This window comes from Melitaea cinxia, chromosome 1 (genome assembly GCF_905220565.1).
Source record: "Melitaea cinxia chromosome 1, ilMelCinx1.1, whole genome shotgun sequence".
NCBI lineage: Eukaryota > Metazoa > Arthropoda > Insecta > Lepidoptera > Nymphalidae > Melitaea > Melitaea cinxia.
This window is the reverse complement of record NC_059394.1, coordinates 16,505,671-16,529,960: the sequence shown is the minus strand read 5'-3', so window position 1 is coordinate 16,529,960 and position 24,290 is coordinate 16,505,671. Positions and strand designations below refer to the sequence as shown.

Here is a 24,290-nt window from a genome sequence, read left to right as displayed (position 1 = left end):
AGGTAAGAAAAAAAGCTGGTGTAATAAGAAAATATGCCAACTGGATAGGGACAATAAAACAACAAATTCTATAAATATTACCTAATTTTATTTATTTTCACTGAGAAAGAAATGCATTTCAAATTATTGTATTTAAATCCATTGGGGCTTTATCTATGAAAAAGTTCCATATAATATAAAGTTGACATACAAAATACATGAAATATTCTCTTCATCCATTCCATACAAAAGTGTGACCATACAAACTTCATTGATAAAGCCTGAAGAAATGGTCAAGTTACTTGTATAAAAACGATGGAATGACAAGTAAACTTGACTTTTAAGAATTTAAAGTATTTGTTTTTTATATATTAATCTTATCATAGTCTTATATTATAAACCAAACTTGTTTGTGTACATGAAAGTTATCTTGCACTCAACGCTCACACGACCCACGCACTCACAGATCTTTCATGGAAAGTTTACATCACATGTTTACAACTCGTCTTTCTTGACGTTTCCTTTCCTGTCCCAGCCTTTGAGTTCATTGGAAGCGTTCTCTGATACATATTTAAGGAAATCTTCGATGGCACGTCCACCCTGTTAAGAAATGTTTTAGTTAACACTCTTGTCTTAAGCAAATGAAAACAAAGCCAAAAAGTTTATATGTACAATATTTCAGTCAAAAATCCGAGGAATTATTATATCAATGAATTACTTTAAAGAATTGAATAGTGTCTAAAAATTGCAAAGAGTAAGTAATGCGACACAGAGAAATTCAATTTGAGTGAAACTGAAAGTATTATTATAAAAATTTTAACAGCACTTACATTATATCTGACAGGTTTCTTAGATTTGTCCTTGGGTTTCCAGTAGATTGTGGGGAAGCCGGATACATCATACAGGGACTTGGGCCAGTCGTTAGCGGTTGCGTCAATCTTGACAATATCAACGGCTTCATCCTTCAACTGAAAATGAAAAAAAAAATATTACAATACAAGACGGTAACAAAATTTATGAATCAATTAAATACATACTGAGTATAGATAGTACAATCTATAAAGTTGATAAAAAGTTTTTTTTTTTATTAAAAGAGTTAAATAAGTAATATTAAAGCCTCTTTTAAAAATTCTTTGGTAGCAAGCTATAAATTTAGCAAAATAGGCAAGACAACAAGCTATACCCTAACAAAGGCAGCACAAGGGTTACAAATATTAATACATAACGTTTAGTTAGTTTGATTGCTAGCTTATTTAATCACCTTAAGATCACAATATACACTATGGGCTGGACATGTAAAAACAACTTTAGGAAGATGTCATACAAATAGCATATAATGTATACTCATTTTGGACTATAAAATAACGTTATGAAACTGGTGCAAACAAATAAATACAATTTAATAAGAATATATGTCGGCACCTGTACTGTCTTAGGAAATTAGCACAAGATTTATAAACAAAATATGCACCGTTCACGCCACCTAGCACACCGTTTCGATAGTCACCTACCCTCATTCTATTACTAGTCATTCTGACGTCTATGAAGCGATCGGTGCAACCGCGGCTAAGGCAGTCTAGGCTCTGGCTTGGCACGATGCAATCGTTGTATCCTACTAGTAACTTAACCTAGACTCTTTCAATAATTAATTTGTGTACACGAATGCAAGGGTCACAACCATGGATTGTACCTGTTTCGCTGGCGGTTGCGGATTCGATCCCCGCACACACCAAACATTTGTATTGGCCATATAAGTGTTTGCCGTGGTCTGTCTGGGTATATATTATTGTGCAGTCTGTGTGGGTCTCCCCACCGTGCCTCGGAAAGTACGTTAAGCCATCAGTCCCGGTTATTATCATGTACACCTGATAGCGATTGTTACTCATAATAGGGAATATATCCGCCAACCCGAATTGGAGCAGTGTGGTCTGATCCTTCTTCTACATGAGGAAAGAGGCCTATGCCCAGTAGTGGGATATTTACAGGCTGAAGCGTATAAACGAATTAATTGTTAGATATTATATTACGATCTATAATTTGGCTAGGCGCTTTTGGCTGGCAACTCCAGCAGTGAAGGTGAGCGTTGATGTTCATTTCAAAGGAGGCCTCCTTAAACTTACACCTAGGTCGCAAGTCCTAGGAACTGCTCTGAGTATCTTCTTCTGCCACGTGATGGACCCGGTACCCGCATAGTGAATCAATCGAATGCTAAGAAATTAGTCTCCGCCCCATTAAATAATAAGTATCTTGTGTTACCTTACATTGTTATTAACCAGCCTGACGTTCTCTTCCCTACATATACGTATTTAAAATTGAAATAATAATTACCTTTTCACCAAGCTCATCCCAGACTGGAGCAAGTTTCTGACAATGTCCACACCAGGGAGCGTAGAACTCAATTAGAGCATCTTTGTCACTATCCGTGACGAGTTCCTTGAAATTCTTGCCAACTGCTACCTTGACTGGACCATCGTTTGATGCTGGTACGGGTTCAGATTTGATGAAAGGCTCTAGTTTTCCATCTAATAGGTCTTTAGCGAAGGTCAAAAGGTTTTCGACACTGTAACAGATAAAATTAAAATATTTTAACTGTTAATATTAATAATATTCTTTTTTTACACCGAAATAATAACAGACAGTAATTCTGTGGTGTCGAGGAAAGAGGTTAGTTAATTTATGGTTGTCAATAAATAAAAACTTTGTAAAATGCGATCTTTGCACTTATTGTTTCAAAATATTGATATCTCATGGGTAAAAAGAGTTAAGTCACTGATGTATTGTTAATTAAATAAATTACAATTTTCTAATAAATTGAATTAATTGAAAATGAGTTTCTTAACATTTTTGAATATCATATCAAAAATTGACCGCTCCAGCGGGATTCGAACCCGCGTCTCCGACTGACCGTGTCGGGTCGTGAGTTTCTTTTTTATCAATTGCCCATTGTGGAAAGTTTAAGTATATTATGTACTTATCTCCCTTTTTCTTAAAACTATAGAATATTGCAATATAAGATGTATAATTGTGATCTTATCGCTGAAAGAGCAATTCTTCCAGTTAACCTTTCATTATTTACATGTATAGGTAACTAAAAATATTTTTTTGTAATTATCACACTAAGTTTATCATTGCAGTAATTTATTTTTAGAATTTTAATAGTATAAATTTAACGAGCATTACTTTTCTGATAACAAAATATTTCAAATGTAACTATTACATATTTTTATAAGTTTACTAGCTGACCCCGCAAACGTTGTTTTGCCATGTATGTTATAATCTCTTAATCCCCCCCCCCCCCATAAGTTAAAACTTGGGGAATGAAAAATAGATGTTGTTCGATTCTCAGACTTACCCGATATGTAAACAAAATTTCATGAAAATCGGTCAAGCCATTTTGGAGGAGTTTAACCTTACAATACCTTACAGTTAGGTACAAACACCGCGATACGAGAATTTTATAATATATAAGATATCATATAACTGGAAATATTTTAATTTACATATTAAAATATTACATTTAAGAACTTTAAATAATAGTACTTTCTTTAAAAATATCGCAGTCATTAATCGAAATAAAATATAGTCTATATTTTAAGTTGGACAAAGTTACATATTGGTGTAAAATTTCATTTAAATAGGTCCAGTAGTTTCGGAGAATTAAATTGAATATATCTTGCATTAAAATTGGGCACAGATCCTTTTGTGAATATCGTACTCAAGATCCGGAACAGTCCCGGGGAAGTAACTCAACTTTGCAGAACATCACAGCTTAGTAAACTGATTTCAAGCAGTGTTGTGTTCCTGTGGTGAGTAAGGTAGCCAGAGCTTCTGGGAAGGGTTGGCAACGCGGTTGCAATGCTTCTGGTGGTGCAGACGTCTATAAGTTACTTGTTTGTCAACCTAGTTCATATATAAAACTATGCAGAATGGATTTACCTGAATTCGCTGCTCATAACGTATTTGTTTCCATCAATGTCCTTGCCGGCTACAACTGGCTTGTCACCCTTGGCGAAGTCGATGCCGTAGTCATTGAGCTCGTGCATGAAATCATCCTTGTCGCTGATTGCGAATGACACGTCTGACATTTCCTTGGCGACCTGTCGTGCAAAAGTAGTAATAAAGTAATTAATTATTATCTGAGATGATAGGGATCGGAAAAATTAATTTCAAGTCAAACATTTAATAATTCATTTTAATGCTAGGAATTTAGTACCACTGGCTATTAAACTAGAATTTGTATGAGTATATAAAAGTTGAGGGTATATAAGAGTTTGTTATGAGAAAATAAAAGTTAGCTAAATTATTCTTTGTAACACTAACAATATGCCATTGCAATATGATCCAAATAGGTCAGCATTCAGTCAGCATATTAGTACAAACAGTTATAGAAAATAAGATCAAAACTTTAATAATATGCATTCAGTAAATAATTTCTTAGATATTACTTGTAGCTTTAAATATACATATTCATTCAACATGCTAATTTTTGGCTGTTTCGATGGCGGTCGCGGATTCGATTCCCGCACATAACAAACATTTGTATTGTCCATATAAATCGGTTTTTCGTGGTCTCGGCCTTTGTACTTGGATATTGTGTGTATTTCCGGAGCTCCGACAGAGGAGAAAATCCAAAAGTCATTGTGAAACGTTATGTATATTTTTAATTCACACCTTAAGTACACGGTTCCTCCAGTAGTTGGTCCCCTTAGCGTTCTTGACATAGTCAACGTCGTAGTAGGCCACAACGAGTGGGTTGATAAAATCATGGATGTTTTCCTTTTGGCGGATGCCCACTAAACCATGGCTGGAAAAGAAACGTATATTATTATTAAATTTTCATTATATTGTTATGGTTGATAAGCATTTAAAATAATGTTTTCATATGAAGATAATTTGAATATAACTTTTGCAGCATAATTGTCGGTAATAATTCATTAATGGAGTTGGTAGGATATTTTAAATAAACAAACATATCACTAGCTGTACCCTGCGCGAGTTCCTACGCTTTTTTTTGGTTGTACCAACTCAGAAACCTTTGTGGACTCATGCACAACACTTTGCTGAAGATCATGACATGATCAAATCGACACCAACAATTTATACTAACAATAAGCCAACTTCAATTTTCGATAAGTTTGTTTTCTTATGGCCAGTTTCAATACTCTATCTATCTCTAAATTTGCTTACTAGCGATAGATTTTTGACACAATTTATATGGAGTTAACGTCAAAATTCTATCTCTAGTAAGCAAATTTAGAGATAGATAGAGTATTGAAACTGGCCATTAATGCATCTTGAATAAATGTGTTTTTTTTTTGTAATAATAAAAATTGTGAAATTGCAATGAATAAATTAACTATTAAAGATACCAAATTTCAAATAAGTTTCTTAATTTATATAAAAGGTATCACGTTTTTCCCTTTTATAAGCCTCTATTGTAAAGTTCATTTTAATGAGTTAGCTTAGTAGTAGTATAAATTGCTGGTGTCGAAATGCATAGTTTGCGATTCTATAAAGGACATACAGATAAACATTCATTTTTAAATATATATGTAGATTACGAATGTTATGAAAATTAAAATTATTTCAAATTATTTAGTTTTTTCTTATAACAACAAGCAATATTATACTTAATCTTTATATTATAATTATTATAAATAAATTAGAAAATAATTATTAGAATTAAATTATATAAGATTTTGTACGCAAGTCAATTTTGTATTTAATAATATTCACATGATATGCTAATGTTTAGATAGTAAACTGTTACTTACTAATTGGCCTTTATGAAACCCTTCAGAGATGGCTCGCCCTTGTATTCGACAAAGTCACTCTCGAATTTGTTGTGCAGGCGTTTAGGACGGTAGAGAACGACATTATCCCTGTTAACAAAGAAGATATTTTGTTACATCTATACCAAATCAACTAATTGCGTTTTTTATTTTATATACTACTAGGCCGGCAACAAGCGTACAGCTCGCCGTATGGTGGTAAGCGATTTCCGTAGCTTATGGACGCCTGCAACACTAAAAGCATCGCAGGCGCATTGTCGACCCTTCTCCCAACCCCCCTAGGAGCTTTGGTCAACTTACTCACTACAAGAACATAATACTGCTTGAAAGCAATATTATTTAGCTGTGTATCTTCTGTAAGGTCGCGGTATTATCAAAGTCGTGCTGCTCCAGATTTCGAGCAGGATATTTATGCTGTGCTCTACCTCAGATCTAAAAATATCTGAGCGACTAACTCTCTTTACTGCTAAGTTGTTCGACGAATGTACGAGGGCGCGTTTCTAAATTTGCGGGGGTATTGAGTAAAAATAAAAACCTCAGTCAGTGCCTACCTCAGTTAGTTGAGTCTAGCAGTTTCGCTCACATAACTTTTAAAAAATTAGTTCAAAATGCTATCTACGTATTAAGTTTCAATGGCACCGGTTCATTAGTCTTAGCGTAAAAGAATAACAAACGTTCGTCTAGTTTTGTATGTACGAGAATAATACTAGTTTTTTTTTTTACCTACCCAAGCCCCCTGTCAGAGAACATAAAAAACTCATCATTTCTCGAGGTCGACAATAGTAATACCTATTATTATCTTTCTACTAGCTGTTTAAAGTCTTATTTAGCATACCGGTTTAGTTTTTAGTTTTAATATTCATATTTAAAAGAGGTGACACTGTTTTATAGCAGTTCATCATTACAGCCTATACAGTCCACTGCTGGACATAGGCCTCCACAAGTTTACGCCAAAAATAACGTGAACTCATGTGTTTTGCCCATAGTCACCACGCTGGGCAGGCGGGTTGGTGACCGCAGTACTGGCTTTGTCGCACCGAAGACGCTGCTGCCCGTCTTCGGCCTGTGTATTTCAAAGCCAGCAGTTGGATGGTTATCCCGCCATCGGTCGGCTTCTTAAGTTCCAAGGTGGTTGCGGAACCTTGTTATCCCTTAGTCGCCTCTTACGACACCCACGGGAAGAGAGGGGGTGGCTAAATTCTTTAGTGCCGTAGCCACACAGCACATATATTCACACAGCACATTATAGCAGTTGGTTGTCATGATATAATTACATAACTACTTCTTGAATAGCGATTAACACTACCTAAAAATTGGTGATTATGGGCAGTCCTATTGTTCAAGCTGTGGCCAGCTAATGTATGGATCACGTACAAAATTTGGAAATTTTTTGTCGATGACGTATTTGATATAATTTCGGTTAGTACAATGGACCTCGAAAGTTCCTTAATGTCTGAACAACATCCACAACAAAAAAATTCACTCAACAGACGGCGAAAAGATTGGAAATTGCCATTTTTGGGTATCAAGATGACAGTACATCCAGAAGAATTGGGCTTTAAGTTGTCGAAACGTAGAATTTAGTGATTGAGTTATGTAAAAGATGCATACGCGTACACACTTCGCCAAAACCAAAAAAGAAATAGGGCAGAACATTACAGCCTAACCGCACAATAACATTAAAATCGCAGATCTTCAGTCGCCCGTGATCATGGCGTCTGTATTGTCGCCGAAATATTGGGAGCTTTAATATGACTATCAAGACGCATCCCGCAAAAGTATTAAGGACTTGTTTCACTTGGTCACTGTGGTTGAAAAGGTTTATCCTGCACATAAGCTACTAATTCGTTTAGACCGCTGAAGGTAAAACAGCTAATTAGGACCTAAATTAATAATCTACAACTGTTAGATTGGGAATAGAAGTATCCCATTAATAAGTTGGAATTATAAAGTAATAAAAATACATAATAAGTTTATATCTGTTGGATACCGTCATGCATTCGATAATGTTAACGGCAAGCAGTGAAACGGGTCTTAAAAGTATGTAGTTAACTTGTATAGCAAGACAACAGTATCTAACATTGTTTTGTAGTAGTAAATAGTAAGTGTACATTCTTCGTAGCTCGTAAATAAACACATACGTTAGTACATTGTATTAAAGTACTGAAAGCACGAACTTATGTCACGAAACTTGAACAGTAATTTTCATACAAATAAAACAAGTTATTTGATGTATTTGTAATGTGGTTTTAAAGTAGGTTTACAGTTTAAAATATGATAAGGAATACAAGTCATTAAATTCATTTATTTACGTTAAATATATTTAATCATTTTTACTATCAATAATTATAACTGTTCTAATAAGTTTAACTCATTACTTAAACTAATTATTATTTTAAACTCAGCTGAAATAAAAGTCTGTACCTAAATGTCCCACTTCTGGGCTAAGGTCTTATCGAAATTAGAAGGTTCATAGTTAAATCGACAAACCTTCTCCACTGTGAGCTTATGGATAACTCGCGAAACTCACAACAACAATAATCCAGACCAGAAAAATATATTTGTTCAAATATAAATATCTGCCCGAGCGGGAATTAGAACTATGACTGCTAGTGTTTTAAAATGCTGTATACATTTCTCGCACTAACAGACCTAAGCACTCAAAATGTTGACGTGATTAGTGATAATCAAATTCATGTTTGTATGTGTAGTAGTTAGTATAAATGTAGATTTTTATTTCAATAATTAGACGACAAATTGGTGTGGTGGTGTTTTCCGTGGTTTGGGTGTTTGTGCAGTTCTCACCGTGCCTCAGAGAGCAAGTTAAGACGTCAGTCCCGGTTGTTATCAGGTAGGATGATGATAGCGATCATTACTCATAGTAGGGAGTATATTCGCTAACTCGCATTGGAACAGCGTCGTGGATTAAGCTCTGATCTTTCTTCCTACATGGGAAAAGAGGCCTGTGCCCAGCAGTGGGATATTACAGGATGTGTAATTAGTTGCCTAGCACAAAATATATAGATTATATTAATATCATATAAATAGTTTTTTGTTATTCACACTAATATAAATTAATATTTATGTTTTTTACTTTTTTTTTAAATGTAAAAAGAAATCTATGTTTCATTTAACTGAATTATTTGTAGTGATCTTTTAGATCTGACATAATTGAGTGTTAGGTGAATTGCCTAATTTTATCTTAATAGTGATAGCATATCTTTTAGTTGCTCACAATGTTTATGCTGTAGATAACTTTATGTAACATAATTATTATTTTTGTATCCTCTAAGGGAAACTGTATGTATAGTTTTAATATTTAAATTTTGCAAAGTTGATTAATACTTTTAACACATGAAACTTTTTAAATGTCCAAGTTTATCCAATTATGAAGTAGAAAATATAATTACGATTAAAATATTTGAATGCTAATATACTATGAGGGATCTGATCCCCTGTTTAAAGTTTCAAAAACATATTATATTATGTTTTCACTTGACCTCAAGTTAGAATATATTTATTGAACAATTACAATGTTGGTACATAATGCATATATCATTTTCAAGTTACAACATAAGTTCATAGTAAAACTTTACTGTGTACCATATATAAATGTATACCTACACATTACATATGTGCACCATATGTAAATGTAAGGATTAACACACACACACACACTTGTATACTCTGTATTGTAAACCTGTTTTTGTATAGACATTTATAATACTCTATGTTATAAACCTGTTTTATTGCAATTTGTAACTTCTTTATTCTGTACAATACATTTTAATCCTTGAATACTGTATTTAGTATTTTTTATTCTTATCAACTTAAGTATTTATGTTTATTTGTTTTATATTAATTTTAACATTATATATTTTTATTTATTTATTAATAAAACTATATAAAAATGTTGGAAAATAAAAACACGAACAAAGATATATAGTTCCACATTCAAGCTTTGCTAAGAGCTATCTAACTAGACGACCTGGCAAACTTCATACCGCCTAATATTTTTTTTCTTGAATAATAATTATATCAAAATAAAATATAGCCTATCTTTCATGTTGGATTTAAATGCACATGGTGTGCAAATTTGATTAAAATCAGTTAAGTAGTTTAGGAGTCCATAGCGGACAAACAACGTGACGAGTAAGTTTTATATTATCTAATTATTTCCCTCTTGTACATAGAGAAAGAGGCCTACTTATGTCCAGCAGCAAGGGATGTTTCAGACTATCAAAAAATATAATATAAATACCTAATTATTTACCTCTAGAACAAGCCTTATGATGTTTGGAAATAGGCACAAGTAACTTAAAGCCTGTGGATAAAAACGAAAGATATTATATACACTTACTTGTAACCAGTCTTCTCAAGCACCTCCTGTGCAGAAGAGTGTCCAAAGACAACCTCTTCACGCATCTTATCAGCTGTTTTCAGGAATTCTCCCTTCAGATCTGTCTCCTTTTCAAAGAAACCAATGACAACCACTTCATCCTTAGCTATGAGATTTTCAAAGCTCTGAAGAGTAAGTAAATCCTTTGAACTGGGTCCCACTTGAGCACGCATATATTTGACAATGCCATCTGTAAGAGAAAACCTTATTAATTTCTTTTTTTTAATTAATAGTAAAAAAAATAATGTTTTAAAATCAATGTTTTATATTTACTGATAAAACAATTATTAACAGTGATTCTTGATAACTGTAAATATTTTATTAATAATTATTAAAGCAACAAACAAAAAACATAAAAGCATTATTATTAAATTTAATCAACAGTTCATTGAACTAGCAAATAAGAAAAGAAGTTCATTCACTTACTAGACTCTCTAGGGCCATTGTAGTCTTGTGAAAGTTCACCCTTTCTGAATATTTTGAGTGTTGGATATCCAGATACAGAAAACTTTTCACAGCTACTCTTTCCTCCCTCTGTACAGTCAACTTTAGCGAGAGTTACCGGAGGGTCATCGTTCTTTAGCACGCCGGCCGCATCAGCATATTCGGGTTTTAATCGCTTACAGTGACCGCACCTTACATAGAGTACATTTGAATTAGTTAACAGAATTAATTTAAAAGATTGGACAGGTTATTTTATTTGTATATTACTTACCATGGTGCGTAAAACATGACGAGAACAGTATCATATTCAGATATACTGGAAAAATCGGCGTCTGTAAGTTCTAGCACGTCCTCTTCGGCGGCTTTACATAAATAAATTACTCCTAAAAATAAAGCTAATTTTATTGACCCTAACATCTTTAAGCTTTCAGTGAAATCCTAGATTATTCGCGCTCAAGTTCTCGCCAACCAAATGAATCAATTCTCTAGTCAGAACGAATAGACCAAGGACCGGAAAAATACACGTATAATGCAGAAGATGACATTAGCCGGCACAGCGTTGTCCGTTTCTTATTGGTTTATTATGAATGCGTTCATAACGAGACAATTTAATTTACAGTTATGTTTTTTTAAAGATTTTTCAAATTTAACAATATAATTGCATAATATTTCAATTTACATATAGTTTGAATTATAAAAGATTACTCACTTCAATAAAATAATAAAATTCGCTACTGTAGTTACAAAACCGGAATTACTTTAACCGGTACTGGTTACTTAGCAACATTAGAGAGCGTACCTTCTATTCAACATAGCTTTGTTTGGCAGATGTCTTTGCTGTCAAACGGAAAATGGCAGCGACGAGTGTTGTCGTTCTCGACAGAGGCAACAATACAACTTGTACCGTAAATCTTTTCGGTAAGTCTAATTAAATGTGTTTTCTAAATTGTTAGCATCTCGGGTAGTAACTAAATTTTATTTGTTACTTGTGATGTTTTAAGAAAAGCCGCATAACCTGTAAAAGTTTTTTTTTTGTTATTATTTTCAAAGTAATGCGCGGAACTTTTAAATTCTTGTTAAAAAAATAATTGATATAAAAGCATTTTGGTCATAAAATATTATTACATGGCGATGAATTAGAAATGTATGATATATTTGTATGGTTTTTTGAGTTCGTGTTAAGTACAATAGGAGGTAACAAGTTTTTTTTGAATGAATAGACTAAGAAGTTGTCTGCGGCGATATGACCTTGGCTATTGGATTGTAGGAAGTAAACTGTATACTTGCTTCTAAATTGTAAGTGGTTATTTGATGTACTCACAAAAAATGTTCATAAGCTGTCTAGCAACATTAATAAATAATTAGGAAGTTATTTGTACTACCACTCCATCGAAAATATTTATTCTTATAATGATTTAACTTTTTATTGTAATGTGTTAATCTGTATTCAAATGTACAAATCGTCCAGCAGTATCAATTTTCGTTACAAAACTCATTAAAACTCAAAAATGGCTTATTAAAATTGATAATAATAAACTCATATAAGACACATATAGGACTGTACATAAATGAAACGTATCAAGTAGTCAGTATAACATGTATGAGTTTCGTATCTTTAATTTATAATTGCTATATCAATGATTAATGTTTAAATTTCTACGGAAATTTGTATAAGACAAAAGGTACAAAAATTCAGCATCGTATGAACGAACAAGCTTATGAAAAATTGATATCTTTAAAAATATGAATAAGGATGTGTGTTGATGTATATTTTTATTACAGGTGCAACAGTAGTATCATGGCGAGTTAATAATCAAGAACAATTATTTGTAAGGTAGGATAAATATTTTTTAATATAATACAAAATAATAAGAATTAAAAACATAATATGGGTTGTCGGGAAGAAATGACTAATTAGTCATAAGTCCACCCATTGTACCTCATAATCTGTAATCATCTTTAAGATCTGTTTGTAATGTATTTGTGGTTGTACAATGAGGTAAAAATGAGGTAAAAATAAATATAAATAATAAATCAATTTCTAAACAGTTTAATAGTAAAAATATTTCAATATAAATATGACAGAAAATTTATATACATTAGTTAAGGCATATATAGGTAAATATAATTTAAAAAAAAACGCTATTTAGTTAAATTAAACAATTACACCCATTTCTAAACCGTCTTATACGTAGTAAATAGAATTAAGCATAAACAAAAAATAACATAACATTTATATGCTTCAATTGAGGCATGTATAAGGGTTATATAATAAAAAAAGAAATTACTAAGACTCCATAATATTATGGTAATACTAAACACATGATTACCAATCAAAGTCCAATGATGTGTTTCAAATTATAGATTTTATAAAAGAGATCTCTTAACACAATATAATTACATACACTTAGCATAATTTTAATTAACATATGTAATTGAACAAATTATCTAATTCCTATGTTATTTCTCATATGTCAGGTGTAATTTTAAAGTAAGCTAATTGCTAAAAAAAAAATTGTATGCATATATAAATGTATACATATATATTACGAGCCGACCTGGCGAACTTCATACTGCCTTATTATTTTTCTTTTATATAATATTTATATAAATCGAAATAATATAGCCTGTCTTTCAAGTTGGATAAAACTGCACACGGTGTGCAAATTCGATTAAAATCGGTTAAGTAGCTTAGGAGTCCAATGCGGGCTAACAACGTGATGCGTAATTTATATATATAAGAAATATAGGTACATGTAATGCTGACTTGTCAATCAGTTATCAGATAATTTTAAATCTGATAATATAGAGGAGGATAAAACCTAGAGGCTTTAAATGAAACCAAATATACTACATATAATTTATAAGTTAGTAATTTTATAACAAAATAGGTTTACAGCTGAACTTAAAGTACCTACTGCTCCTATTTAAACGATGTTTTGTATACCTATAGCTTAATAATAGTGTATAATGTTGTGATTTACTTGAATGCCTCTTGATTCTCTGCTCTAGCTGGCATTGGTCCTGCGACATAGATGAGCCCACTGCCACTTGAACCTGCTAATTATGTGAGCTATGTCGGTTACTTTCGTTCTCTCGCGGATAGTGTCATTTCTAATCCTATCTTTGAGAGAAACCCCAAGCGCGTTCCATTGCACGTTGAGCGACTTTAAACTTGTGGACCAGCTCCTTCGTCAGTGTCCACGTCTCGTTTCCGTAATGTTAGTTAACACAGGCAGGACGCATTGCTCGAAGACTTTTGTCTTCAAGCATTGCGGAATCTTCGAAGTGAAGATTCGACGAAGCTTGCCAAACGCAGCAAGCCAATATACTAATACATTATATTTTTATCTACCTATTGGAATTATGATACACATCAGTGTAACGTATTGTAATGACTATCGAATTTATAAATTAATATAAATTTGTTCCTACTACTAAAATATTAGAATTACGCTTCAGCCTATAATATCCCACTACTGGGCATAGGCCTCTTTCCCCATGTAGGAGAAGGATCAGAGCTTAATCCACCACGCTGCTCCAATGCGGGTTGGCGGATATATTCCCTACTATGAGTAACGATCGCTATCGGGTGTACATGATAACAACCGAGACTGACGGCTTAACGTCCTCTCCGAGGCACGGTGAGGAGACCCATAAGGAAAATAATAAAATTAATATATTATATTTTTAGGTGTATTTTTTATTTTGATAGTAGTAGCCGAAAATTTAATAAAGGAATATTTCGATACCCGACATCGATTATATACTAGAAAATTTTTAAAAATTCATTCACCCGGAGAATGCTACGTTATCACTGACTAACATTAGTTTTATTGTAATGGGAGGAAATGAAATAGCCTAAATCGTATCGAATATTGCCAACTTAGAAAATTATTTTTAATTGTTTTTTTTTTAAATAAACTAAAAAAAAAAACACTTAAATCAGTAATAATATACGAGATATGTGAATCAATTGTAAGTAGTACTTATACTGGCTGCTCCCTCAATTTTGGTTCCAATGTCGTCAGTCTGATAAAAACGGCCTATCAATTAATGCCGATATTTAGCGGGGTACCAGATTTAAATTTTTTTGTTAAAGAAGTATTTTTGTTAATATATAATAATAGATCTTATACGGATTTTTATTCAAAATTTTATAATAAAACTTATTCTCCCATATTATCTCATATTTTAATGGATTTATCATAGAATCAGTGGTTGCATTTTATAACATCTGATCATAAGATCGAAAGAAAACGTAATTCTAAAGACCATAATTGTGTTTGCAGGCAAACGAAGAAAAACCGACTTCAGTTATATCGACAATTAATACAACGTAGGTAGACGAAAAAATAAGAATCAAGTAAATACGCATTATCAAAGATTACTCCAAAAGATGTAATCAGATCTCGATGAAATTTAAATGTGACCACATGATAAATATCGGCTTTCGATTAAATTAAAAATCATTAAAATCGGTACACCCAGTAAAAAGTTATGCGGATTTTCGAGAGTTTCCCTCGATTTCTCTGGGATCCGATCATCAGATCCTGTGTTATCATGGTACCAAACTAGGGATATCTCCTTTCCAACAAAAAAAAATTTATCAAAATCGGTTCATAAACGATGGAGTTATCTCCGAACATAATATATATACGGTCGAAAAAAAAAATATATACGATCGAATAGAGTAACCTCCTCCTTTTTTGAAGTCGGTTAAAAATATAATTTCAGAGTAGACAACACGACCTTTTCGTAGTATAAATTAAAATCATATCCTATACTTCCTAATCACCCACGTATCGTCGCTAGCTGACTTATCCTTCTATACAATGGACACATTTTCTCATTTGCAGATATTCATCATGTACACAAAGTTAAAAATTTAATTAGGATATTCATTGTTGTTTAGAGCAAGAGAAATTATTGAATATCATTATTATTAAAACTCGTACTTGATTCTAGACCAACGTCTAGACTAGAGGATTACGTAATCTAGCTCAGTTTATTTTGCCTATTAGTGATATAATTTTGACATAAAGTAATCTAAGATATTTTAATGAAGCCGATCTTAAATGAATTAAACATAGATACGGATATGTAAACTAAAATTAATAATAATTTATGTTTACGCATTAAAACATAGGTAGATAAATTATTTAATTACAACGTTACTGTCTATATTTCGCTGCGTCATACCCACTGGTAATTTAATTATAAATGTGATGAATTGATTATAACAAATATAGTGTCCATATATAAAATGGTGTACTATATAACGGTAGATCTTAAAAACTATTATTTATAAGTTAAACTTTATACATTTCGGCATTGGTCTGACACGAAAACCCAAATAATGTTTTATTATTGTCTTAGAAGTCATTACAGTGCATAATATTAACTTGTAAATGACCTACAGTTAAAGTCAAATGTAACGTACAAATTTGTATGAAATTACTTAGTGTAAATTTATTTTAAAAAAATTGTCAAAAAAAGAACGTTAAGTGGTGTTTTAAATTACGAAAATTTATTGACAGATTAATAGTGATTAAATTTTGAACTTGAATTACATAAAAGAAATTATTCCCATCTAAAACAAAAAAGTATCTACCTAATGTAATTGTCTTATGGTTCATTTAACACATTCATGTTTGTTATGTATTACTAAGCAGTAGTATACGATTTATCTTCTCAGTAAATAATATTACATTTCCGCACAATTGAATATTGTATATGCCAATATTTGGGTTATCTGGAAGAAATGGCTAATTAGCCATAAGTTCGCCCATTCTTCTACACAATGTGTACGACTTCTTCATCTTCATTTTAAAACTACTATAAATATGCAAAAGCCTTAATAAAATATTTAATTGAGAATATTTTTCAATACACTGAGCTCGAGTTGAATAAATGAGATAAAAGAATTAACCGAGGTGGGGAACAGAAGGAAAATATCTTGTTCAAAATCAGGAGCAGCCCGACTGGGGAAGGACCTCGACCTTACATAAGATCACAGCTAAATAATAATTGTCTCAAGCAGTGTTGTGTTCTTGTGGTGAGTAAGGTGACTAGAGCTCCTGGGGATTGGGGGTGTATTCGGCAACGCACTTGCGATGCTTGTAGTGTTGCAGGCGTCTACAGTGATATAGGCTACGGTAATTGCTTACTATCAGGTGAGGCGTACGCTTGTTTGCCAACCTAGTTGTATAAAACAAATCTCGACCGTGAATACTCGTATATCCGCGTAGGAACGAGCGCTTCCGCTAATGAGGCAGCGATTAGTGGATTCGGGCCTCCTCGGGCCAGCGTAGCAGAGCTTAACCATTTGAATAATGAACTACCGTTCATCTGTTATTCCTTTGACGTGCTTGTAACTGAGGCAAGTGACGCCAAGTAGATGAGGGTAGGATATTTAATGGTATTTTCAAGTAAGAAAAATAATTACTTTTAGATTGCTTTTCTGTAAAAGGAATGCACTTAGTTATTAATATGTTTTATATATTGAAGTGAGTTGTCACCATTTTAAATAATTTAATTGTATAGTATTCTATGAAACGATTATGAGTTATAACAATTCGGTGCGATGATGATGATAATTTTTTTTGAGGTTCTACGTGTAATGAACTATTTTTTATACACGTTAATTGACGTAGACTTATCTTTTCTATTTACGAACTAGTATATATTAATTATACTGAGAATATTTTATATGTTCAATGTAGGGTTGTGAAATACACAAGATACATATTAGTATACTATATTCTAGCGAGTTCGCTACAACATTTCCTAGTGTATTCTTCCTACAGTGTCCTGTGCCTTGAAGTGTGACATTCAAGGATTATTTCAATTTAGTCAATAATGTAAATATCTTTTCGAAAACGTAAATATATTTTAAAAACTCAACTCAGAAAAATCTCATTAGTATACGAAATTTTAAGAGTAGGCGGAAATTCATTTAATAAACGTAAGTTGAAAACATTTACAAGACATAACAAAAAAACAAATGACATTTAATTAAGCATTTTTTAATATGCTGAAGGTGGAAACCTCTCAAGAGTTTTGTATGAAATTATTAAAATTTCATCAAATTTTAATTCTATGATAATATTACAATGTACCTACATTTTCGTATTTTACACAAACACTATAATTTCTTTCCATTATTATATATATATATATATATATATATATATATATATATATATATATATATATATATATATATATATATATATATATATATATATATATTATATAAAACGTTGAGCTTCGCTTTATTATTTATAATGCGTGAACAAATTTTAATCACCTAATTTGCAAATAAGCCCTGTGTGTTCGCGTAAACTAGGAGTCGCTTATAGCATGATCGCGAAGGTCAAAGTAATTATGTAGTCTTTTGAATTTATGAAATGGTTTTATTGGCATAGTCTTTAGTGGATTAGTCATTTTTTTGTACTATAATAGGATTAAACTTAACTCGTAATAATTTTTAACGTCTAAGTGACGGCTTTGAAAAGTTTTTGTTGATCTTAGTCTGGTTCTGTCTGTAATATCCCACTACTGGGCATAGGCCTCTTTCCCCATGTAGGAGAAGGATCAGAGCTTAATCCACCACGCTGCCCCAATGCGGGTTGGCGGATATATACCCTACTATGAGTAACGATCGTTATCAGGTGTACATGATAACAACCGGGACCGGCGGCTTAACGTGCTCTCCGAGGCACGGTGGGGAGACCCACAAGGACTGCACAAACACCCATATATTAAATACACATATATATTGAAGAAAAAACGTAAATTATACTAAGCATAATCTATACAAATAAATAAAATTAGAGTGTCTGTTTGTAATATTAAAATAACTGCTTTTTACTAAATGCATATGGATGTATACACGGTATATATACCAAAATAACATTTTTTACAATTTTTGTCGGGCAAAACGCTGAAACGACTGGACCGATTTTGACAGAACTTTCGCTAGCAGATAGCTGATATAATAAGGAGTAACTTAGGCTACATTTATTTTAGAAATTTATTTATTTTATAACTACGAACTGAACAATAACTTTTTTGTTAAATTCCACTCGGACGAAGTCGCGGGCACAGCTATTTTGATAAATAAGAACAGTATTCTCAAAAACAACACGAGTTACTGTTAGGTAACTATAAAATCGATAAAATGTACCGATAAGCTAGATATTGAATACAATGGATGAATGATCATTATTTATGGAACTATACATATAATTCTTATTCTGTACTGCAAATGTGTGGAACATGAGGAATTCTTTGTGCCGCATCGTATCTTCATGTTTTTATACCTATGTACTTTATTCTAGTAGGGTTTGATTGAGGTATAGCAGGAAACATCCTGCTCAAAATCTTTAGCAGCTCGTCTGTGGAGGTATCTCAACCTTACAGAAAATCAAAGTTAAATAACACTGTTCTCAACTAGTTGTGTTTCCGTGGCAAGTAAGGTGTCCAGAGCTCTTGGGCAGGGTTGGGGCTAGGGTCGGCAACGCGCTTGCGATGCTTCCGGTGTTGCTGGTGTATATAAGCTACGGTAACCGCTTACCATCAGATGGGTCATAGGTTTGTTTGCGGCCTAGTCAAATAAAAGGTTTTCATATTTTCACTTCAGCCTATTGCAGTCCACTGCTGGATAGAGGCTTCCACAATTTCGCGCCAAAAATGGCATGAACTTATGTGTGTTGCCTATAGTCACCACGCTGGGCAGCCGGGTTGGCGATCGCAGGGCTGGCTTTGTGGCACACGAAGACGCTGCTGCCCATCTTCGGCCTGTGTATTTCAAAATTTAAGTTTTTATACAAATTAACGAGACTTTTCGTAAACGGAAAGAAATTATTATATTTGTAGGTTATCAATTTGACATTAATAGTACATACAAATTGAAAATATAATGTCACCTAGGGTTATTCGATTGCAATTAATTCGGAATCAATTTGCAGTCGTGTATTGCGCGGGTGCGGGTGTGCGGCGCAATTTGGCGCGTCGGCAAAAACGCGTCTCGGTCGCGACTGGCTCAAACAAACGACTACCGCTAATGATTCAATGCGGAGCCTAGGGTTGTGGTTACGTTCTCCTTAACTACCAACTTCTCTATTATTTTATTTCCTTTGTAAATAATTATATTCGTTACCTTCCGAGTTCCACGTAATGTTTAATTATTTTAATATCAACTCGCAGGCGATTTCATTAAACATCTCAAAGTGCCGATTACATTTAAATAATTATTATATTTAGTATCAAATTATATTTTTAAGCTTATATTTTTTGTGGATTGTGTGTTTATATTGTCGGAAAGATGAAGGAAATCAAATGGTTAAATTTAATGATCTACATACTTTATAGTAGATATACGTTTATAAAAAGTCTGAACTAAAATAAAAATAGTAATAAAAAATATGAAATTTTTAATATCTGAGTTATTTTATTATATCTATTTAGTAATATCACTGTTTAAAATGGTCGTTATAAATATTTGGGTTATCCAAAGAATCCTACGCAGATATCTATTTTTTTTTTTGAGAAAGAAGCACCCTGACATACTCTTTAGTTCTTACCGAAATCAAAAATTATGCGTTCTTGGTGGATACTTCCACACATACTAGATATTTATATATCCGCTAACCCGCAGTGGAGAAGCGTGGTGGAATAAGCTCTGATCCTTCTCCTACATGGAGAAAGTGGTCTTTGCCCAGCAGTGAGATGTTACAGGCTGAATCATGAATCGTATAGTTAAGTTATGAAAAAGGTAAAAACAGTTATATTTATTGTACAGTATGTGTATTTATTGTTGTGTAGTATGTGTTCTGAAGAATTATACCAAATGTACCATGTACATTTGTATAGGTTATTAGAGTCATTGTTTGTAATTTCTAGCTAATTTTACAATCCTTCAAATTAGAACTGCCTTCCTTTTTTAACTAAAATGTGAGTCCATCTTTTATAAGACATCGCAGAAGCAGAATCTAACTCGGGGAACTAAAATTTATTATGATATGAATGTTTCACGTTAATTTAAATATTTTTTTTTCGGATAATCAAAGAAGTATAAGTCAAACTGAACCGAGTTGAACGTTTAAGTCAAGCGGGTTTTTTTTGGTTGCATAAATAATAGTACATACAATTAATTATTAACAAAATTAGTACGATTTGTCAGCTACTATGTTAAACAAGGTTATTGAAATTTTTCAGTTCTATCTAATAGTCACTTAATTTTCCTTTCGTCGGTGAAGGAAAATCGTAGTGTTAGTTGTTTTCATTCTGCTTTTTAATACAATATACGTAAGACATATACGTTAGAATTTTCAAAAAGACATTTTTTTATTACATTTTTCCAAAGTATAATAATACCCAAAGAATATACTGACGATAGGAAAATCAGAAATATTGAATATTACCGGCGTTATCGCATATAGTAAAGAGCAAAAGAACATCCTAATTTGAGCGCTCGGACTTATTATTTACTTTATGTTTCCCTCCGTTTCATGTGAAGGACATAATTACCCGACTGCCAAGGAAGGGTTATGTTTTTCGCGCGTATCTTGTATGTATGTATGTATGTAATATTCTTTACTACCTCATATTTCCAGAACCACTGAACGGATTTACATAATTGAGGTATCGTTAGGTTCGTCTTAGCTGCCCAAGTGTTCTTAGATAGGTGACATTAAAAAAAATCAAACATGGCGGCTGCGCGAAGCCATTGTAGTTAATGAAAAAAAAAATTTTTTTCTCGAATACTACAATATGGGTATCAAATTGAAGGGCACAATACAAGGATTTTAAAAAGGTATATCATGATTATTATTACCGTAATACTAATAAAGAAATACAATATTAAAGTTTAAAATATGTGGACTTTGCTCTTTCCCACGCCTATGCCATGCCAAACTCGCCTCCTAGGCGACGATCAACTTCGGGGTGTAGCCTTTCTAATAAAATACAATGGTAGAAAAAAACATACAATTAAAATTACAAATAAAAATTAATAAATGTCACACCAATTTACAATTACATTAATAAAATCAATAACAAATATATAATACCAAATACAAACAAATAATTTTAATAATAATTTCATTATATTAAAACTAATAGTTGTTGACTTAAGCAGTCACCTATTTGCTAAAGGTCAGGCTTACGTTGCTTTGAGCAGAGTGAGATCTTTTTCCGGGCTTGCTATCAGTTCTCTTGACCCTAAAAAATTACTTAATCAACCACATGATATAAACTGTTTTAATGAATTGAACCGATTACGTAATTTGTCTGACTAAAAAAACATAAATAAAATAATAATTAAAAATAAACAAAAAACCCGCCTGCGTGAAGAATAACTAATAGAAAATCAACTGAAAAAGCTGGAACAAGATAAAAATTCAATATGCACACAAAGTCAGCGAAATAAATAGAAACAATATCAAACATTTTGTGCTGTACATTTAAAATATATTAATACGGTAGTCCTTCGAAACTTTATGCAACGTCGTAGATAATATGCAGTTGGAGGCATGAAATTGAAGGATAAGTCAAATCATTCTCTCTTTGTGCATGTCTCCGACTGCATGTTATGTACGACGTTGCATAAAGTTTCGAAGGACTACCGTATTAATATATTTTAAATGTACAGCACAAAATGTTTGATATTGTTTCTATTTATTTCGCTGACTTTGTGTGCATATTGAATTTTTATCTTGTTCCAGCTTTTTCAGTTGATTTTCTATTAGTTATTCTTCACGCAGGCGGGTTTTTTGTTTATTTTTAATTATTATTTTATTTATATATTTATTTAGCGTGAAACGGCAGCCATACGAAAAAAAAAAGTTTGCTGAGTTACACGAAAAGTAAAATACCAAATTATCGGAAAGAAGATCGAAGTAAAATAGCTCGAAGATCTACGAAAAAAAAAAGAAATTTAAAGGAAATTAATTCACTGCCGTCGAAGAAATTTAAAGGAAATCAGTCAGCGAGGCGAGTTTCGTGGCGAGTACTAGTGGTGACACAAAGACAAGTGCTAAAAAATCAAACAGCATCTGCTACCAATCTACCACGATTCTAGAGATGATTTGCTAAAGAGGTGTTTGGGAGGCAATACGCAAAATGCGAATGAAAGCTTTGATTCGACGATCTGGCAATTGGTCCTTAAAAACCTTTATTCTGGTCTCCATAGCTGCTGGTATATTCAATGATAGCTTCATTTCTAAATTGAGGATTATGAATGCATTGGAGATATCATCGGCACCAACTGCAATGATTTTGCCGAATACTCTAAAGACTCCCGCATCACAACACAAAACAGGCTTAGTTTTTCTGAGACGAAAGAAGCTCAGACAGCCCGAAAAAAAAATTCCCAATAAATGCGCATTTTCACCCTCCTTAAAGGGATTGGTGACCTTAAAGTGGTTGTTACACTCACAGCAGGCAGTGGGTTAGGAATTTTGTTGATTCGGATTATACTGTGTGTGTAATTCAGTAACGGTGGCACTGGTAGATAGCGTCTTCTGCAAAACTTGCGTAATATGATTGTGCATCATATATATACGTTTATGTTTTGCCCAAACACCATCAAACAGCTCGCTTATTCCGAGTTCATAACAAATTAAAAAAATAATAATTACTTCATAATTTCGTAATAGTTTTTGTAGCTTTATATACTTTAAAAATAAATTTTAGACTTGAGAATTGACATTTTGGAATTTTTAATCACAAAATCCCTGAGATGTAATTCAGATACGTAGTTTATAACTTTATTATGATTAAATTGTTTACGTAATTGAAGTCGTTAATTATGCACATAATTATTACGAAAATCCGCTCCCACTACAATTACATACGCAGTAAACTTTTAACGAAACTTCTTTATTGTTAACATTACATTAAATTATTAAAAATAAACTGTGTAAAAATTTCAATAGTAAGATACCACTAAAAGTAAAAATAATTCTGTTTGCTTGCAAACGAAAAAAAAAGACCGACTTCAATTACATCGACAAGTAATACAATATAGTTAGACGAAAAAATAATCAAATAATAATAATTTAACTGAGGTAGGGCACGGCAGGAATTTCCTGCTCAAAATATGGAGCAGCCCGACTGGGGTAGTACCTCGACCTTACAGAAGGCCACAGCTAAATAATACTGTTTTCAAGCAGTATTGTGTTCCTGTTGGTGAGTAAGGTGACCAGAGCTCCTGGGGGGGGGGGATTGGGTATAGGGTCGGCAACGCGCTTGCGATGCTTCTGGTGTTGCAGGCGTCTATAAGCTACGGTGATCGCTTACCATCAGGTGAGCCGTACGCTTGTTTGCCGAAACTCAAAAAATACTAATAACGTACTTTCAGACTCTCTCGTAGATCATCAGTACACTAAAGTACTCTATAGATCTCGATCAAATTTAAATGGGACCACATGACAAGTACCAACTTTCGATTAAAAAAAAAGAATCATCGAAATTGGTCCACCCAGTAAAAAGTTCTGAGGTAACATACGTAAAAAAATACAGTCGAATTGAGAACCCCCTCTTTTTTGAAGTCGGTTAAAAAAGCTATGGAAAATTAATTGAGTTAGGGCACACACACACAGCAGGAAATACCTTGCTCAAATTTTGGAGCAACCCTACTAGGCAAATACCTAAACCTTACAGAAGAT

The 24,290-nt window shown here is 32.8% G+C and overlaps 1 protein-coding gene across 1 annotated transcript; it reads right to left on the bottom strand.

Moving 5' to 3' along the window:
• Positions 1 to 66: 66 nt before the first annotated feature.
• LOC123657827 (protein disulfide-isomerase A3) lies at positions 67 to 11,149 on the bottom strand. Its single transcript, XM_045593339.1, has 9 exons — positions 10,886 to 11,149; positions 10,597 to 10,805; positions 10,132 to 10,360; positions 5,754 to 5,861; positions 4,651 to 4,783; positions 3,916 to 4,076; positions 2,308 to 2,539; positions 810 to 947; positions 67 to 579 (listed from the first exon to the last, which is right to left on the bottom strand). The coding sequence occupies exons 1-9, from the start codon at positions 11,029 to 11,031 to the stop codon at positions 475 to 477; spliced, it is 1,461 nt and encodes a 486-aa protein (XP_045449295.1). The 5' UTR covers positions 11,032 to 11,149; the 3' UTR covers positions 67 to 474.
• Positions 11,150 to 24,290: the final 13,141 nt, after the last annotated feature.

What these genes read in the sequence shown, in the direction of transcription:
- LOC123657827 (XM_045593339.1), bottom strand. Translation starts at nt 11,031, where the DNA reads ATGTTAGGGTCAATAAAATTAGCTTTATTTTTAGGAGTAATTTATTTA. An exon ending in CAATGGCCCTAGAGAGTCTA is followed by an intron (nt 10,361 to 10,596) that starts GTAAGTGAATGA and finishes TTTCTCTTACAG; the next exon opens with ATGGCATTGTCAAATATATG. An exon ending in GGGATGAGCTTGGTGAAAAG is followed by an intron (nt 948 to 2,307) that starts GTAATTATTATT and finishes TTTCATTTTCAG; the next exon opens with TTGAAGGATGAAGCCGTTGA.